Below are 19549 nucleotides of genomic sequence, written 5' to 3'. Positions count from 1 at the left end.
ATAGGTGCCAGACTCAAGGGTGATGCTTCATCCCTACTGAAGGTGAAGGGAACTTTGTTCAGTTCTTGTCTTCAACACATGTTTGGGGGCTGTTGTTTAATGGCTGAGGTCAGTTGGTCTGTTCAGCCCAGGGAAGAGGAAACTGAGAGGAGACCTTACCACATTCTACATTCCTCATGAGGGGAGAAGGAGGGGTGGCTAGTGGTGGCTAATGACAGGACCCAAGATAATGGCCTGGAATTGTGTCAGGGGAGGCTAAGCTTAGATATTAGGAAAAGGTTCTTCACCCAGAGCGTGGAAGTAGTCACAGCCCTAAGTCTGACAGAATTCAAGTGTTTGGACAATGCTCTCAGGCACATGATGTGACTCTTGGGGTGTCCTGTGCAGGGCCAGGAGTTGGACTGGATAATCATTGAGGGTCCCTTCCAACTCAGCTTGTTCTGTGAATCTCTGATTTTCCTCTGAATCATTAATAATGGGAACATCATGCATAATTCAAAATAGTTTTTTAGTGGATGTTGGCATGTTCATGTGCTGTAAGACTTGATTTTTAAGCTCTTTGTGTCTAGCATAGCACATCCTGACCTTTAGCCCCTGCTGTAGGACAAATGGGGGTGAAGGGAAAAGGAGTTTTCAAACACCTTTTGGTTAAAGATTTTTGAGAGTACTTAATGAAGAGAGGTCACAGGTCATAGTTGGGCAGTCCTTATCAACTTTTCTGTTTTCTTATCTTCTTTTTTATGGAGCCTACTTTTCCAGTCTGGGTGGTAGATTGTAACAGTCAAGAGATTGTGCAAGAGTATTCTCTCTTTTATGAAGTAATGTATGGGACCTCATCAGTCTCTGGTTTAATGCCAGTAGCTTCAGTGGAATTATGCCAGGGGTGAATCTTTCCCATGATTTTTAAAACTGAGCTATAACTGCTGTTTAGTCAATCTGATTCTCCAGTACTGTGTGGGCGAGAAGGTCCAGGCAATGCCCATCTATTTGCAATCGTGTACTTAGGGTAAAATAAGCAAAGGGTTGATTTTAAAATTAGAGTGTTACATGAGCCTTGGAAATAAACTTCAGTCCCCCATGCACCTGGGTAGATGCTACCTGGGACTTAGATCCATTCCCTAAGGATTGAGTTGTGCCTCATCCTGGAAGTAACAACAGGTCTTCCCTTCCCTTGTGCCTCGCACATCGCAGTTCCCTCCCTGCTCTCTCCCAAGGTCCCTGCCCCAGCAGCATCCATGAGTGCTGCTCTGGCAGACAGAAGGTGGCATGGTGTGACCCCAGCAAGGGCTGGGAAGGTGGCACAGTTGGGTTCTGTGGGAGAAAAAGTAACTCTCTGTGGGTATGAGTGCTTCCTTTTAGTGCCATTGCAGTTTCCCTGGAGTTAGTGGTTTCTTTGGTACTGTTTTGAAGATCTGTCTCATTGCTGAGGTGAGTTTTCAAAAATTGGTACTTGCCCTGTCTGAACAAAGAGTCTGCGTTGGAGAACCTTCCCAGAAGGGAAGCAGTAGGATCTTGTGTGCTTTTAGGAACCTGCTTATACAATAATTTCATTTAAGAATGCAAATGTGTAACCCTGCAAGCAAAGTTACATTCAAGCAGTAACACCATATGAATATATTTTGAGTTTCTTGGAAAAATCAGCAAACTCGCTCTCAGAAACTGTTGGCTCTCAAAAGCTGTGTAGTGTGATCTACTATAGCTGGCTTGGTATCAAATCTGTAACACAATATTCAGTGAGCATAGCAAAAAATATGAAGGGGAGGAAAAAACAGTATTTCATTTTGAATCACAATCCCTGTCTAAAGAGTATGCTTTTTCTTTAGTTTTATTTGAAGAAGAAAAGGATCCTTCCCAAAGTACTTGATAAACACCTCTGAAAAGTGGTGCAGTACCAGATCCCACCCGCTTAACTGGATTAATGGATTAATCCTTAACTAAATTCTGTTATGGCCAATGTGCTAACATTTTAATTTTTTCTAGTGAATTTCAGTAGAAATTCCGAATCTCCTATACTGATAGATACAAGTGAACTGTAAAAATAGGGTTCTTTATATTAATTTCTTTGACTTGTAATACCAGAATAAACTGTGTTCTATAAATATTGTATTAACAAAAGGGATGAGAATACTTAGGGCAGAGATAGGTGTAAATTTCCACATTTCAGATCTAAATTTTGCATGCTTTGAATTAGTTAATTTAATCTTTGCAGCAGTGTAATGAGTTAAGATGTCATAAATCTGTCTTTACTGCATCACTTGTAAGTCAGAAAATGTACTTACGTGATCTGAGAGTTAAAATTCTTTTTTTCTTCTTTTTTAGAGAACAGCTGTCCAAGCCTAGACAGTGTAATTCAATACAATGCTGCATATTTTGTCCTGGCTTTTTAGCACAGATTTGTAATGGCTGTTTTGGAAAATGTGCTATGAATTTATCTAAAGGTCTTCATGCCGGAATAGTTAATTCAACCTTACAAATCCTTGGCACTTAGCTTTCATCTTTTTAGAACAAAACACGGAGCCTGTGATTTGATGCCTTGAAGTCAGCAAAACAAAATGGTACTTTAACAGCAGCGTTTACTTTGATCAGTTTTCAGCATTTGTGTCCTTGCCTTTCACATAGTACAAATTGCTTTACCAGAGTAGCAGGGCAGGAGCCCATAGACTGTTTTTGTAGTTGGTTTCTGTGGTGATACTCAGCCTTCCATGAAACTGATCTCTGGGGACAGAAGCCTCTGCAGCCTCCTTAACCTTTCTGCTGCTGGAGACCTTAAAGGAACTGTGCAGAATGTGCAGGGAGCGATGACCAGCATGGTCTGGACAGAGGCAGCTGGCTCAGCAGTGCCAGCAGAGCTTTGGTGGGCACTGCGCCCATGAAGGGAAAAATGCATTCTGGCAAACAGGACAGAACCACTGGGCTTCACATCCCGCTGGTACCTAGGTGCTTTAAAGAGGAATGCGTAGGTTTTGTTCTAAGATTTTCAGAATAGCTTTAGTCTATAATTTTCAGCTATGACCAAATTGTTGTATTCCTCACAAGTTAGTCATGTATTCTTTGGAGGAGTGTGTGCCAAAGGGGGCCAGACGTGAGTCTGAAGAGGAGCTTCCTCTGACAAACAGCTGCTGAAGCTGAGCCTTGCTGAGAGAGCCATTGCTGACACACATGCCCAGAAGGTCTGGCCTAGCTATTGATTGCACAATGAAAATGTTGGCTGTGCAACAGCTTTGTGATCAAATGAGCCCTTCGCTGGGAGTGAGGAATGTGTTGGACCACATTGGCTTATTTTCCTGTACTGTTGTGGTGCTGTCTGCTTGGGTAATATGCTGTCTCTTAATATGTTTTTAAAATAATATGGGCAAAGCTTAGCAGCTGCTTTTTAAATGGACTAGGTGACCTAAAAATGCCCAAGTCCATTTAATTTTTCTGGTTTCATTTTCTTTTGGTATTGTTTGACCAAACTGGTCACAGAGCTGCCTGAGATGCAGAAGACTTTGAATGTATTATGTTGTTGAGAAGTACCAAATGTGTGTACTTTATAAGCTTATTTGAAAATCTAGGAATGGGTGGAGAATGTCCCTTTTTGGATCTCTGATTTTTTTTTTAAGCTTATATGGGACTTTCAGAAAAAAGTTAGGAACTTTACCACAGAGTTCAGTGAGTCCAGAGTTTCATACCGTGTCTTCAAAACACTCTTTACAGCACTGAACACACATAAGATTTGTTTCTGATGGAGTTTCTGGGCAAGGCTTCCATAAATATTTATTAATATGGATTTTGCCAGTGAAAATACAAAAAGAAAGGGAAATTTATAGTTATCTCTTGTGCTATTAATTAGAAGCTTTTTTTTTTTTTTTGTGGTTCAAAGCAATTCAGTATCTTTCTATAAATTTGTGTTGTGTTCTGAAGGTGCTGTGAACTGTAGACATAAGAAAAAATGTGTCTTGAATAGCTCTTGAGCTAAGATGGGACAGAAAGGTGTCCAGGGGAGGGGGATCACTTGGGACTCAGCTAATGCATGGTGTAACTAGAGCCACAGTGGGGGCACTGCAGCAGAAATGGTATTTTGTTGAGATTGCTGTAGAGAGAGCAGGGATGAAGATCTTCCTCTGTGGTGCTGTGGATTGAGGCAGCCATGCCAGAAGTTAGCAAAGGGCCAAGTCAGTGGGAGCACAGCTGTGGCAGCAGAAAGCTTAGCAAGGCACAGCTACAGAGAGGGCTGGTGTTGGGCTGGGGTGCTGGTGCAGCTCAAGTGTTGAACTTGTGTTTGTGTCGATGTCATAACTTTTAACACCTTAGAGTCCTGTTAAGCCTTTCAATCTCTGAAGCAGGAGTGGGAAGAGGCATTTAAATGCCTCTGATGCATAGTCAAAGTCCAGGCTTTCACTTGGACTTTGCAGTTCAGACCACTCTCCCTCACATAAACACCTCTCTGGTGAGCTGTTCTGACCATGCCTGCAGTATTTGGGCTGAAATTTCCCTGTGATACCCACTGACTGGAGTTATGCAATGTAAAAAACCCAATGCTTGGCAACAGGGTTTTGGTGTTAAGATCTTGAGTGCTGGTAACTTCTCAGCAGTTTGCTTGAAAAACTTTCCAAGAACCAGAAAAAGGTCTCTCATAACAGATACCACTGCTGTGTATCATCAAGTACTGACAGTGATGTCGGAGCAACTGTAAATATAAGGGAGGAAATGGTTATGCTGTGGGGAGTCTGTTAATTTTGTACAATTTCTCAGTGGTATCAATCACATTCAGACCTGGCTACCCAGCAGGTAGCTTCCTCAGCAGTGCTAGCTCTAAAGCAGAAAGTGATTATGAAAAAGATGATGACCAAGATGGTCCTCAGCAGTTTCTGTGGAGCTCTGGGTTTTTCTTTTCCAGTTTGTAGAACCAAGTTTTTTTTTTTTGCTCAAGACTCATATTTTTCCTGTGTACTTTGTTAGGTAAACAAGTGTAGTGACAGGGAATATATATGCTGAGTAGTATAGTGATGGAGATTCCTGCAGAAGCACAGTCACATTAATGATATTCTTTCTCAAGTTTAGGACTAGGCACATGAATTTTGCATTATGTGTTTTGTTGTTTAGTCATGAGCATCACTGAAGAGTGCAGTAATGCAGAATCACCTTTATCTGGAAAATTTGCACAGCAGCATTTAATTTAGTTAAGGAAAAAGTTGATTTGGTGTTGAGGTTCTGTACCTTTTCCCAAAGATCTGCACTTTTCAGGAAGAAATGTAGGAAAACTCCGTGATGTGGTATAATTTATCCTGCAGTTTCAGCCAAAGGCATGGATAGATACATCACCACTTCTGCATACAGCTCAAACTTTGTTGATTATTTTCGTGCATGTATGGAAATAATAATGTGTGTGTGCATTATATACATCTTTAATTTTACAAGCTGAGGGAATAGCAACAACAGTCTGATAGTAGATCCAGTTGCAAAGAGTCTCTGATTTTCTCACTAAGGCAGTGTGATTGCTCTATGCGCTCTCATGTGACTCAAACAACAGGAAGAAATCTTCATGAAGTTTAAAACATCTGTCTTGTCTGTGATAGTTGTTGGTTTTGAACAGTTTTGTCTGAGATCAGTTGAAACAGAGGTACCTCTCCATGTCCTTATTACCCAAAGGACTTGGCCTAGCTGTTTCTGAGATGAAATTTTCAGAGTGTGTTATATGTATTGTATCATCCCTGCTTTTAAAAAATAACCGAGATTTTAAATAGCAAAAAATTTTTGACGTTTCTAATAAGAGCCATATCTTTTACATTGACTTGACATTCTGACAAAGACAGCCAGGATGCATGCCTAAGCTGAGTGCTCCTCTTGGCCAGTGCAAGAGCATTGTTACTGGTTTTTATTCTTGGTCATTTAAGCATACAAACTGTAAGTAATTTCATCAATATCTAGGATCAAAGGAAATGAGTTATTATTGGGCATGGAAGTATGTTGGATGCACTTTATGCCATTTGAAGCTGAAAAAAAATCAGCATGAAATTTGAACTCATATTTCTGAGATCAGAACTTCAAAAGATATAACTGGACTACTTTACTAAACTGAGATTACAGGGTTTTTATTGTTTTGTAAGAAAACATGATCCTAGAACAAGGTAATTACATTTAATAGTTTTAACAGCTTATTATTAATTAGCGGTGATTACAACTGAAAAGCCACAAGAATTAATGAAAGCTGGTTAATTGTCGTGAATTTAATAGTGGTTCTAAACACCTTTTCCTTTTTACTTTCACCTTTCCATTTCTAGATAGAACAACAAAGCAAGAGTCTTGTAAAATGAATAATTTCTCTCTTATTTTCAGGTAACAGAACTACTTTGGCTCTTATAGCTGATAGAGAAAAGCAGTTTCTGTAGCTAAAAGCATGACTGTTTGGCTTGTCAAGTTTGTAGAACCAAGTTAGATTCAGATCTCTGTCCTCCCATTAGAATTGAGATCACTACCGCCCTGCACTTGGCTAAAATGAGGTATTTTATTCTTTAGAGGCAGTAAATAGAGAGAAATGTGGTTCTTGGTATTGGTGTTTTCTTTGTGAAATGTGTAAATAGCACCGTGCCCTCTGCTGGAGCGGCAGGTGGTGCCAGAGGTGGCTGCAGAGAGCAGAAGATGGCACTGCCTGGCCTTCCTGCAGGCAGGGCTGTCACTGCCCAGCTGCTGGCCAGAGAGGAGCTCGTTCTTTAAGGCTGCTTGGGTTTAGTACAAATATGGATTTACTCAGTTTTCCAACAAGTTTTAATCAAGCTTAACAAAGAGGAGGACAGGGATGTCCTCGGTGCTCCCAGAGGCGTGTGTGTGGGGTTTGATGTCTGTCACTGGGGGGATTGGGGACACCTTTGGTCAGAGGCATTTCAGAATCTGGTGCATTCTGCTTGTAAGCAACTGCTGCCAGTTAGTGAGGGCACAGCCAGCTGTTTGCTAGATTTTTTGCAATTTCTTAAGTAGTGATAAAAGGTCTTTCTGCTGTCCTCTGGGTGTCTCGGACCGGAGACCAGGGCCTGGCTTTGACTTTATAGTGATGGTGAACTTTTCAAGGTGAAATAAATAAAACAAAAAAGAAAAAAAAAATTAAAACCCAAAAAAACAACCAACCAACCAAAAATTTCCCAAGTAAAGCACAAAACCAACCAAAGTAAAACCACCCTACTGTCTATTTTGGAAAATATTTTCAATGAATAAATAAAACAAAAAAGAAAAAAAAATTTAAAACCCAAAAAAACAACCAACCAAACAAAAATCCCCAAGTAAATCACAAAACCAACCAAACTAAAACCACCCTACTGTCTATTCTGGAAAATATTTTCAACAGTAATAGGTACCTAGTTTTCAATTTGGTCTCTAGCTTTCATCTAGTTAGTTTACTGGATGAATCTCCATTTACTTTACTGGTAAACTAATGGTTGTTTGCCACTATATAGGAATCATGCAGTGAACTATATGTAGTGGCTCTTTTCTATTTCAAATATCCTTTTAAATTCTCTAGCAGAATACAGAATTAATTCTCAATTATCTTTGTGCTCATTTCTGTTTGCCACCACTCAAACTGGTGGTTGTGTCCATGTTTGCTTCCTCTGTACTTTTTTTAGAAAGAGCTGTGATTGTCAGGGAAGCTGCCTGTCACCGGTATGGTGGGACATCAGCTTCCCTGCTCAGTAGATCATCTCTCCATTGCACACTAGAGGTTTCTTCCTGTAATGTGGGATGAAGTATCAAGCTGAATCCTCACTGCTTAAACAGCTTATTAGGTGCCACAAAAAACACTGTAATATCAATTGCAAGTCTGTATATGCTAAAAAAGGACAGGCTGTTCTGTCGTGTGTTTGGTTATGGTTTTGCCCAACACTGAACCCTTTCTAGAAGGGCAGTACTGGGATATGAGGAGCTGGGCAGGAGGGACTTCCAGCAACTACAAACTGGTTGTTTCAAAGCCACTTCTAACAGGTTGCCTCACTTCCATGATGTCCTCTTTCCTCAGATCATTTACCCTGTGTACCTTTTTAGCCTCTGAACACAGGCATTTTCTTTCCCTAGTGTATGTTAAAATTTCTTTTGGAATTCCTTCCATAAAGTAATGTAGTACTTGCTTGTGTTTCTGGATTTGTTCCTCCTGGTTTTTGTTTGTTTAGTTTTATTTGTTTTGCAGGCTAGATTTATGCCCTTAACAGAATCAGCAGATGAAGTTTTATACTCTAAGCCAACTTTGTAGACTACCATCTAGAAACCAGAAATCAGAGTTTGCTGTGCAATTTTTTTTATCTCCTTGTTCTCCAACTCTCAACTTAGTGGTTTGACCTTTTGCATGAGATATTTTTCATCAGCATTTGCCAAGGTTTTCTTTTTAGCAGTGCTTTGCAAGCATAGAGCACAAATGTTAACTCTTTCATATTTTACTTTCTCTGCTCTGCTGACTGACTTTTGTGCAAGTAGATTAGTCTGTAATCCTGAGTCAAGAGGTCTGAATGTTAAAAGTCATAATATATATATAAAAATTACCTTTGATTCATTGTTAAAAATTCCTGGAAGTATTCACATATTTCTGTGTTTTTCTGTAGGTCACATTACATTTGAATCCAATTTCATCAGTGCATATTCATCAGAAGCCTCTGGTGTTTCTTCTCAACTCTCCTTTGCCTTTGGTCTGGAAACTAAAAACAGAAAGATTGGCACCTGGAATCCGAAGAGTTTTCTTTGTAAGTGTACACAGTCCTCTGGCCTGCTCTCTGTCATAGCTGCTTGTCACATAAGGCATGGAGTTAATGGCATTCATTTGGAAAATTTTCAAACTTAGATTTAAAAAAAAAATTACGAGAGGGTCAAGTTTCATTGTAGGGCTCTGGGGAACAGTTAGGTGGTAGGGCAAAGCAGTTTGGGAAAAGTAGCCAATTACTTGTTATGTGAATTTAAGGAAAGGGAAGCAAAACTGCTTTTCGAATCTGCACATTATATAATTATTAAACTAACAGCCATTAGAGTTCAAAAAGCTGTGAGGTTATACCAGATTGCCAGTCCTGATTGGGAGTCTAACAGTACCATAAAGCAAAAAGCCTTAGGGCGATTGGAAATATTAAGAGTGAATGCTAATTGTGTGGTCTGTGACCAAAACAAAAATTTGTATCTATTGAGCTCAATATGTCCAGTTATGGTTTATGTCTCTGATGAAGCTTTGGTCTATTGAAATGACCAAGCTAAGCCCAGAATGAAGTCATTTTTATTTCTCAGAAAGACTGGAGCACTGCTTATAATGCAAGATCCAAATATTACCTAGTATTTGTAAATCATGTCCTTACTGTTTGCCAGGACATTCAAGTTTGCTATTTGTAGTGAAACAGACAAGTTGTTTGGATTAAATTTTTAATGCATGACATCATGTCTAATCATGAGTTGTCTTTATGAAAGTTGCAGCTTTCACTATATTCAACTTTAATTGCAGAACTACACTTGATTATTTTTAGCAGTGTCCTTATAGGGCTTAATTTTGCTCCTTCGGCACAGCTGACATTGGTAGGCAAGATTGTTTCTGCAGCACCCAGTGGGAACTTAGTTGTATCACTGTGCATCAGCAGGACAGGAAGATGCACAGTGCTGCAGCATTAGAATTCTGGGAAGGGACACTGCTCTCTCAGTTGACCTGGTGTGATAGTGACATGGTGAAGTGCACCAAGAGTTCTGTCACTTGCTGGACTCCGCAAGCTTTCTGGAATTGTTTCTTTTTCCTGTCATCAAGCTATAAGAGCAGGAGTAGCCTTGATATTTTGAACTTCGAAGAGCTCAGTCTTGTTTCCAGTACAGTGTATTACTGATTGGTGCAAAGAAATATGGCTTTGTTTTTATTCTAAGATATTCACAATCTTAGGTTTTTCATTGGTGTTTTGGAGACTTGTGACTGTTATCTTCCTGTTATGTGTCCTTAGTGCAACCAGTACAGTTCTGGTCTGCTCAGAAAATGACTGAGGAACAGCAGTGTGACAAGTCCTCATTCCTCTCATGGACAAAAGAAGCAGGATCTTTCATCAGATAATAAAGCCTTGGACTTATTTTCAGTTTAGTTTTGATCTTCTCCTACAATGCACCATCACTCCCATTTCCTATCAGCTAGATTTTATTCAGCTAGTTTGTGTTGTTCCTCTGCACCCAGGATTTTCCCGCTCCCCTTATCTTGCTCTGGGAGTGGAGAGAGGTCTGCTGAGACCCATCCATTTCTGCTCAGCTGATTGTGCTGGAGTTCAGATAGTGGTTCTGCTGAGCTTGCTTGGTTTGTCTCAGTGGCCTTTTAGCAGCCTGCATTGAGGTATAGGAACAATAGGAATGTGCCTAAGGCTCTGACTGCCAAAACTGCATCCTTAGATAATAAGTGTTTGCTGCAGAAAACTGTTTCAGGTGCTTCTGGTTACAAACCCAGGCTTGAAGAGGTGAGCAGCAGCAGTCATGGATCTTGCCAAGCAAGAAGTTGCCTGACCTCAAGAACTGCCATGGTAAACTTGGCCACCGATGCTGCAGGGAGGAGTGGACTGTTTCTTAGGTGGGGCAGGAGTACCTGGTAGTCTCTACAGATTTGCTGCAGTGTTGGGGGACTCAAATCAAATACCTCCTCTCACATCTCTATCTTTTACTCTCTGCTGGTCATGGTAAGGGCTGAGTGTTGTGGTGCCTGGTGCCATCCTGCCAGCCTGTGGTGCTGGGATAATGCTGCTGCCTGTGGGTCCTTGCCTTTTTGTTGCAAGGGACTGAACTGGCTCTCAATGTTAACCCATCCCTAATCCGTCTGAATAGCTAGCTCTCCATAACAATTTTGGATCTCATTAAGTGCCACAAGAATTTGTGTAATTTTCCTTCCACCATGTTAAGGTTTCTATTTTTCTTTCCTACAAAGAGCTCAAAGAACAAGATTGCATGTACCAGGGTACTGATCCACCATTACCTCTCCCAGTTTAGTCTTTGTCATCCCTCTCACTCTTAAAGTTGTTTGTTCTTTCCCTAAGGTGATATTTTTGCTGTAAACATAAGCTAACTTCAGTCTCTTGGCATGGATTCATCAACCTTCCCACTTTTCATGGCCCAGTTTCTCAGGGCATCTTGGGGTGTTAAGCCATGAGGTTATGGGCTGAACAACTTTAAATGTGGTCACCATCTGTTGCTTTTGCACAGTTCCACTCTGCTCACAAGGACAAATACATTGTTTTCCCAAAAGCTTTCTGAAAAAACAGCACAGAATCATGTGGAAAAATATGGAGCAAATCCTAGCAGCACCTGTAGGCAAGTGCAGTATGCTAAATAGAGATCATGGGGCTCTAGTTCTGCATAGAGCTGTTTGCCTGTGTTGAGCTGTGCTAATTTGCAACTCTGCAACAGTCTCTGTCCTAGGAAAGGTTGTCCTTTTCCGGAATCATGGGTTCTTGTTTTAGGTACGTTGTGGGGCAGAGGGACATAGTGCTTCTGCCCTAGTTGCTGAGAGGTTCCCTGCCTCTGTGCCAGAGCCTTCAGTGAGTTCAGACAACTGACCCTAGGACTGTAAATAGCAGCTCCAAGGGCTGCACAGTGCAGAGCATGCTTCCTTAGCCCTTGTTTAAAGGGCTCTGACTTGTTCAGTCTCCTTAAATGTATAGCCAGAACAGAGGACTGAGTATGTTGAATCATGAAAGATTTAGAATTTGAAGAAACTTTTCTAGTGCCCATGAATTCCATGGCAAGCATACCACAGGAGTGTCATAACTATTGTGTCTGTCTCTATGGAAGCCTCAGGCAAGATATTTGCTGACTTTCCAGCTTTTCTTTCAGACTTTCCAAACAATACATTAATTCAAAATTGTATTAATATAGTGTATGTAAAGTATGAATTGCAATGACTTTCATTGACTGAATCCTGGTTAGAATGGTAAGTAGTGTAAAGAAATTTAAATGACAACTTCCAGGACCTGCTGCTGATAAAGACCACACTGCTAGAGGCAGGTCAAAGTTTGTAGTGAAAGGAATCATTAGTAAAGTCCTAGCTCTTTATTTCTTTTTAATATTAGCTTTTTTTTCCTTGTAAAGTATCATAATAAATTCTCAAACTGTTACAGGGACATGTGATTTGAGTAAGTAAATAACTAAATAAAAATCAAAAATTAGTTGTATTATAAGTTTCAAAGCTATTTCTAGCAAAGGTGTCTCCAGGATATGAGTAGGTGATGAATTGGAGAACAAGTGCTGTTAGCATTGTACAGGTAGAGAAACCAAGGTACCCTGAGCTTGAATGGTGATTGTACTGGAGAAGAGGGTAGAATCAGGGCTGTGTGTTCTCAGTGTCTTCATTAGCAAAATGGTCTGATTCCTTCATTCTGTGAATTTATTGTTTGAGTTTCCATTAAAGCTAAGCTGCCCTGAGAAGGATGAAAAGATATAAAGCTTGTATCAGCACATATCCAAAAGACTGGGAAAATACAATACTACTGAGTTGGGCTGGAGTTTAACTTCTTATCCCATAGTTCAAGCATGGATTTTTGCCTTCCGCCTGGTCCTCCATCAGTTAAGAAGCTTAAAATGAACATGGGAGAAAATCCAGGCTTTGGTGATTGGTTATAGTATGGGGGAAGGACAAATTAGCTTCTTGGTAAATGTTTTTTCAGTATGGACATGTAAATTTGGTGTGTATGTGTGGTTTTGTATTTATTTTTATCATGTAATGCACAGTTTCACTCAGTGACACATGTGCTTTATCTTCATGGTTTCATTTTCACAAAATGCCTACTGGTGGCTAAACCTCACAGTGGAATAAATTATCATTAAAATTAGGTAGCATGCCCCAAATAAACCAAAGCTTGTGTTGGGTTAGCATCAGGATTTTTTTAATGTTGTGTTTTGAAGAGTTTTTTCCAAAGTGGCACAGAATGGAAGCACAGTGATTCTCACATAGTGACTGTACTTTGGAGGAAGCCATCATGATGGAGCATGGCACCTAAGGGGAGTTGAACTTCACTATTCTGTTGCCTGTATTGTCATTTTGCTTCTCAGGGTGCTTTCCCCATCTATAAATCAGAAAGAACACTAGTGAGTAGTCTTAAGAAAAAATTTGGGCATCTTGGTATAAACCTGACAACAATTTTCTGTATGTGCACGAGAAAGAGAAAAGAATATATGGTGTCTGACTAGTGTGGTGTTAGCAATACATTTAGCATGGACAGGGTTATTTTCAGACTCTGCATGAGTTGCTGTATATTGATGGGTGAAGTAGGTGATGCTGTGAAATTACAATAATTTCAGTAAAATAAGTCTGGAGTTTATTTTCATTGTGTTAAAAATAAATGTACCTTAGTATCCTGGCATTTTAATCCAAAAATACCTGAAATGGGTTAGTGCATGGACTGCCTGGCCTAAAGTAATTGGAAATCATCAGTTACTGGTGCATGTAGTCATATTCATCTGATTGTATATTTGTACATGTCACAAAAATACAACAATTTGAGAATTGGGCACTTTCTGTTCAAGTGTAGCTCATCACTCTGAAGAGTATTGCATGGGTGGGAAGCTCTGCTCAGTTCAGCAAGGGGAATGCTTGTAGCATCTGTGCTACATTTTATTTTTTTTTCCTCTGCAGGGGAATAAGTGCCAAAATTGCGTTATAAAGGGGAGTGGGAGAGGAAGTTGAAGGACATCTTCACTAGACTGGTTAGATTATGACATCACAACTTTATGTAAGCTAGACAGCTACTAGAAACTGCTTTTACCTGTGATTTTGGTGCAAGTCAATATTGCAGAAAAATATTACCAGACCTCTTCCACCACCCCACTTTTAGGTTTTCATACAGCAAAATAGTTTCCTTCCTTCCCATCAAGTCGTCATTTCTCTCCTTCCCTAAAACTAGTTTATTGCTAACATGTCTTGGCAGGAAACCAGAAGTTTTATGAAACTGCACAGAAAGAAGGTTTTATAGGTGCTACTCAGAAAGTAATTTTTTTTCTTTATATTTGGTAACTTTTTCAATTGCTTTTATAGCCTAGGAATGTCTTTACTCAGCAAGTGAAAGTAGTGAGAATTAAATCAATGAAAAAAGATCCCAATCCCTTGTGATTTCCTGTTAGAAAAGATCCAAAACGCCCTTAAATATCTACATATGTTATTTTATGTAATGTATGATTTAGGAAGTGATGCTTGAGGTTGTTCTCTGAGTTAGTTGTTCAGGCAATTGAATGAGTAAAAGTTATGGATAAGAAAACACTTATGCAAACAAATAACCTTACTTGCAAGAGCTAGGAGTGAGTGTGTGTTAAGGTAGTGAAATGGAGGAAGCAAGAGCAGTAATGATAAATACAAAAACAGATCACTTGCTCTTAGTTTGAGATTTGAAAAGATAACAGTTGTAAAGAAGACAGTGATAGAGTGAAGAATTTAATTATTAGTAATTTCTGTATTTCTAAGAAGAAATATCCATGTTCTTATTACTTTAGCCAATTGCTGGTTTATTCCTCTCACTTCATGAAAATATGGTTCACATATTTTGGGTCACTGCCACCAAACCACAGGCTGTTCTATGGTTTGCACTAGATTTGGAAGGCTGACAAAACTCACTGAAAAACAAGTCCTATTTGTTTTCCTGTGCCTAGTATTTAACGGGAAATCAGGAGGCTAAATTTCCAATCACTGGTTAAACAGACCCAGATGTGAACAGAGTGCTCTTCTAGGAGAAGAGTGAGGAAGGATAGGAAATGCATGACTAGTGATAAATTTGGTATAAATAGTGACCTTTCACTATTCAAAGTAAAAGCAGTAGATTTTCAGTGTTGTGTAACAGTGTGAAGAGGAATTTAAAAGGACGTTTACATTACTGCAGAATCCTGAGTTTGCTTTTTTTTACAAATCTTCATCGTTCTTCTACTCAGGAGCTGGAAATAATCCTGTACTTGCCCTTTTCCACTTGGAAAAGTTCATATTCTCCCTTCTGGTCCCCAGACTGTTTCCTTGACTTTTGAAAAAATGTGAAAATTAACATTTTGTGTCAAATTAAAAGCAGTGCTTAGTAAACAGTAACTCTTACTATGCTTTTCACGATAGTAAATTTCCCTGTAGACTTTGTGTCCTGGCATGATTCAACCCTGGCAAAATACTGCTTTTCTAAAGTATATATAAATGGGTTACTCCCAGAAATATTAGGGGGACCTCAGGCTACCTGTGGTGGTGATTCTTGGCAAAGGAGTGGAAGGATTTTGTCAGCAGTAGGAATGGCAGAAAATGGCAGAGTAGTAAGTACATGCTTGAATATGATGCATGTAAAAGGAGTTTAAGAGTACAATAACCCTAGCAAGGCATCTTTAAATATCCAGGGGGTTGAGGACTTTTTTTCTTCAAAGCTTGCTTCAGGAAGACATTGCAGAAGAGAAGTGCTATTTCTGGTTTAGGAAGCAAGATATAGTACATTAAATGAATATGCAGAGTATAGTAAAAAAATTCTGTTTGTGTGATGTCCCAAAATAGGGAAATTTTATGATGTATAGCTTATCCTCTGCTTTCACTGTAATCACTTCGGTTTGGGCAGAAATATTTCAAGAATACAAACTTGCCAGTAAATTTCACAGGAAACTAGGCAGGTGCTTGTCCCTTAGATTATTCTTTCACAAGACTTCAAAGGCCTGCATTTTTTTGGGGAGCTTGGTTTGCTAAGAGTGTCATGGAGTTCATACTAGATCCCATGTCATTTCAGACATCTTTCAGAACTCAAGCTTTACTGTGTGGTGTTTGTTTCAGCTGTGAGAGTGGGCTGTCTCTGTGGGTCATTGCTCCAACCTGAATTTGCGTTAGGAGTGTGGATAGGCCAGATGTGGATGATGCTGCCTCTTGTATCTCCTGCTGATCTTTCTCACTGCTGCCTCTGACTGCTCCTAAGCATTCCTCCTTCTCCTGGTCCCTCGAGGAGCCCATCCTCGAGGACCCATCACTTTCAGGACCAAGACAGCTGGTAGTCAGAAAGACTTAACTTTTAAGTTAATCCAGCCTGCAAGAGTGAGGAAACAAATATTATTTGGGCGTTTAGTGGTCGAGGTGTACTCCCAAACCAATCTTGTTGAAGGACCTGGAACAGGCACCTGTGATAGTCTTTTCTCTTCTGTATGGTCATGGCTCCTTCCTTTCTTCGCTTGCTTCAGTAAACAGGGGGTTTAGCCAGTGGAAGTTTACAGAAGCAGGCAGTGGATTTTGGCAGACTACTGGTGTTAGTGACGTGGAGATAATAAATCACAACAGGTTGTTACTGAGTCACTGATTCCAGTGGAAACTATAGCTGCAGTTGCATAGATAGGCTTTAATTCTCCTCTCACTTCTTCCACTAAATTGCCTCTGACTTGAAACAGAATCCCTGGAAAAGCTTCTGCTACCTTATTTTGGTCATATCAAACAAGTGTTATGTTGAGTCTATTAAGATGTTGTTAAATTAAGTGGGCAGTTACCTGTGTGCAATTAATAAACTCCTGGTGAGCCTTAAACTTTGGTACCAGATTTCCCCTTTCCATAGATTTTCTTGTTTGGTTCTTTATCATTCTAGTAACTGTTCTTTAGGGGTTTTGAAGGTTCCACTTGATTTGACACAGATTCAGCTTTGATAGAAAATCCCAGGATCTTTTTCCTAGATGTATAAAGATAAAGATGTGCAGGAGTCCACTCTCTGATCTTGTAAGGTTCTGCTTTCTTCCTGAGAAAACACTGAACAGCCTTAATTATAGAAGGATCTTTGGTAGCTGTAAAACTCAGTATCTCCCAGGAAGTTGAATTAAAATCTAAAATATATTTTAAGATGGTGCTTCTTATGTGTATGTTTTTAAAAATGTGAGAACTGGAAGTGGAATTTTGTAATGACTGCATGTAGTCTTGAGAGCAAAATGAAAAATTTTGTCATTGCCTGAGAACATCACACCTCTGTGGCTGTAAGGATTATGCAAATTTGATAGATGATTCACAAATGTGGCATGTAATTTCAAAAGCAGCATGTTTTTATTCACTTGATGAAGAGAATTGTTCTCTTGATGATTAAAGTATGTTGTATACGAGTTTATGAACAACAAAATATACATTTTTGAGTTTGTGAATACCTGATATTTCTCCATCTGTGACTTTATTTTTCCTCTGTAAGAGGATAAAATTACATCAAAGTACAATACCAAAAAACACTGGCTGACTCTGATCCCCATGTAGGCTGCTCCAATAGTTGGTTCAAATCTTTCAATTTTATTCTGAGCAGATATACTCCTCTCCTACATGTTCCACCACAGTTCTGATACTGTACAGCTCAGATAAAAATATGAAGGATGCTGCTTCTTTTCCTCCTAGTATATTTGCCTCCATCATGGCTTTAGGGGTCATTAGGTGGTCCTTGTGCTGGCAGGCTCTCGATGGGTAGTGGTGTAGCTGTTGTTGTGGGGGGAGGGATTGCTTCATGCTGGGTGGCTGTGGACACTTACCTTTGTATCCTGAGTCATGTCCCAGAGGTGCCCACCTCTCTCTCAGGGCTGAATTATGAGCTTACTTCCTACTTGGGAGTTCTGAATTATAACTGTGTTAAACACTTAAAATGTTATAAAGCAAAGTAAATATCCTCTTGGATCAGATTCAAAGAAAAAAAAAGGCAATAAATGTTTAAAGGGAGAGAAGGAAATAGGTCAAATAAGAAACAGAATATGCCATTTTGTGTGTGCACTATCACACTTACCACTGTATATATTTGAGATGACTCAGGTTTGGTTTTGAGAGTTGTTCTCTCTGGGGAATAGCAACTCATGACATTTGGCACTTCTGCCAGGTAACTGGTGTCCTGAACTACCATGGCAAGTTTGGTAGTTGCAAGGGCAGTTTTGTTCAGACTGGAAACTTTTCTTGAGGGATGTATAAAGGCTGTTTTGCCCCAGCCTGAGGGGTGTATATTTCCTTGCCTTAGTATGGCGCAGAGAAACTTTCAGGCCCTGTTTTCCCCAGTGGTCAGCAGGGTAGTAGTGTATGCAGCCAAAATACGTTCCTAAATATGTTTTGTTCTTTGATGAAGTACTCAGGTTTTGGTAGCATTTTCAATATCCCATGCTTGATCCTCCTTTCTTCTGAGGAACAGCCCTTTGAACTGTGGTGCTTGCTATGGTTAGTGGCCATGGCCAGTATCTTTTGGTCTTCCAAACAGATTTTCTGTGTCCATCCTCTTCATTTAGTCTCAGAAAAGTGACAGGACATGTAGGTTTACTCAGCAGCAGAGGATGTTTCCAGTGCAATTCCTTTTCATGTCCTCACAACAACTGGAAGAAATAGAGCTGGGGCACTTTTTCCACTCTGCAACCTCAGAAAGTAACCACTAAAGGAGTTGAAGGGAGGAGATAAAAGTGGCTGTGGCAGCAGTCTCTTAATCACTCAATCAGTGCGTAATTAGTGCTCAGATAAAAATTGGTTCATTCCCAGATATTTAAAACATTATTAGACTTCAATGCTTTGCATTATCGTAAGCATGTTAGATTTGCTTTTGATTTGTTCTGAAGAGTAAGTAGTTAATGTTCAAGGCAGGTGTTGAAACAGTGATGGTTGCCTTTTTTGGAAGGGTCTGTTGAATTCTTTCCAGAACAAATAATGTGCTTGGCTCACTTAACCTTGCCTTAGGTCTGTGTAGTAAAAATCCCAACATTGGCAAGCACAGCAGAACTCTGCTGTCCTTCCTAAAACCTGGGTAGTGGAACCAGCATTTCAAGTAGACTTCAGTATGTGATTGAAAAAAATAAATACGATAAGCTTCGTGTTTGTTTAAAGATGTTTACTGTGTGATCACTTAGCGAGGATGCTTGTGCCAGACTTTTTAGTTGCTCTGCTTTCTGTCTGTCAGTTTCCTCCCTTGGAGCACGTGGTCACTTTGATAGGATCTGTCCCTCAGGAAGACATTTGTCATGCTGCAGGATGATGAAAAAGGTTTTCAAGTTTTAATTAGTAATAAATTAAAAACCAAGTGTATTCTGAGGAAGACAGCTGTTGTGTTAGCATACATTTAACTATCTCAAATGAAAGATACAGCAAAAATGTATTATTGCAAGGTAATAAATTTCTTTGATTGTTATTTACAAGGAATAATATTTTCTTTCATGCTGTCCTGAAATGTTTAAAAAGACACACTGATGCTCCTTTACCCTGATGCTGACCATAAAAAAAATATGGAAACGGTGTGTAAATGAAAACGAACTACTGCTCTTACTGAATAAACTGTTTGTCTCTGAGGGTGGAATGCCAACATCTATTCAATATTCCTGCAAAATAATTAGTTATTTAGTCCTTAAATCCTGTGAATTTCATACATGGGAGATTTTTCTAGTGAGGCCAAAGCTCTATGAAAATATCCCACGTGTCTCTGATATAAAAGTACACAATCCAGCATGACCTGGCATGTGCTGTGTCAGTGCCACCCTCCGAGACTGTACACTTGGAATTTACACAGAATTTGATGTGTTAGGAGCATTGTAGAGGTGCTCCATGAAATCAGCCCGTGGCATGGGTGCTTCTAGGTGGTGAAAATACAAAGTGAATGCTATTTGCTAAATACCTTATAGAGCT

The 19549-nt window shown here is 39.7% G+C and overlaps 1 protein-coding gene across 1 annotated transcript in view; it reads left to right on the top strand.

Moving 5' to 3' along the window:
* Positions 1–19549, top strand: part of TGFBR3 (transforming growth factor beta receptor 3) — a 111507-nt gene that overhangs the window by 53799 nt on the left and 38159 nt on the right. Inside the window, exon 4 of the mRNA XM_041421437.1 lies at positions 8565–8702. Coding sequence (XP_041277371.1) covers positions 8565–8702 — 138 coding nt within the window. The remainder of the gene's footprint in view (positions 1–8564; positions 8703–19549) is intronic.

The sequence above is a fragment of the Onychostruthus taczanowskii genome, unplaced genomic scaffold (genome assembly GCF_017590055.1).
Source record: "Onychostruthus taczanowskii isolate IOZ18803 unplaced genomic scaffold, ASM1759005v1 scaffold7, whole genome shotgun sequence".
NCBI classification, from domain to species: Eukaryota; Metazoa; Chordata; class Aves; order Passeriformes; family Passeridae; genus Onychostruthus; species Onychostruthus taczanowskii.
This window is presented reverse-complemented; position numbering and strand designations above follow the sequence as displayed.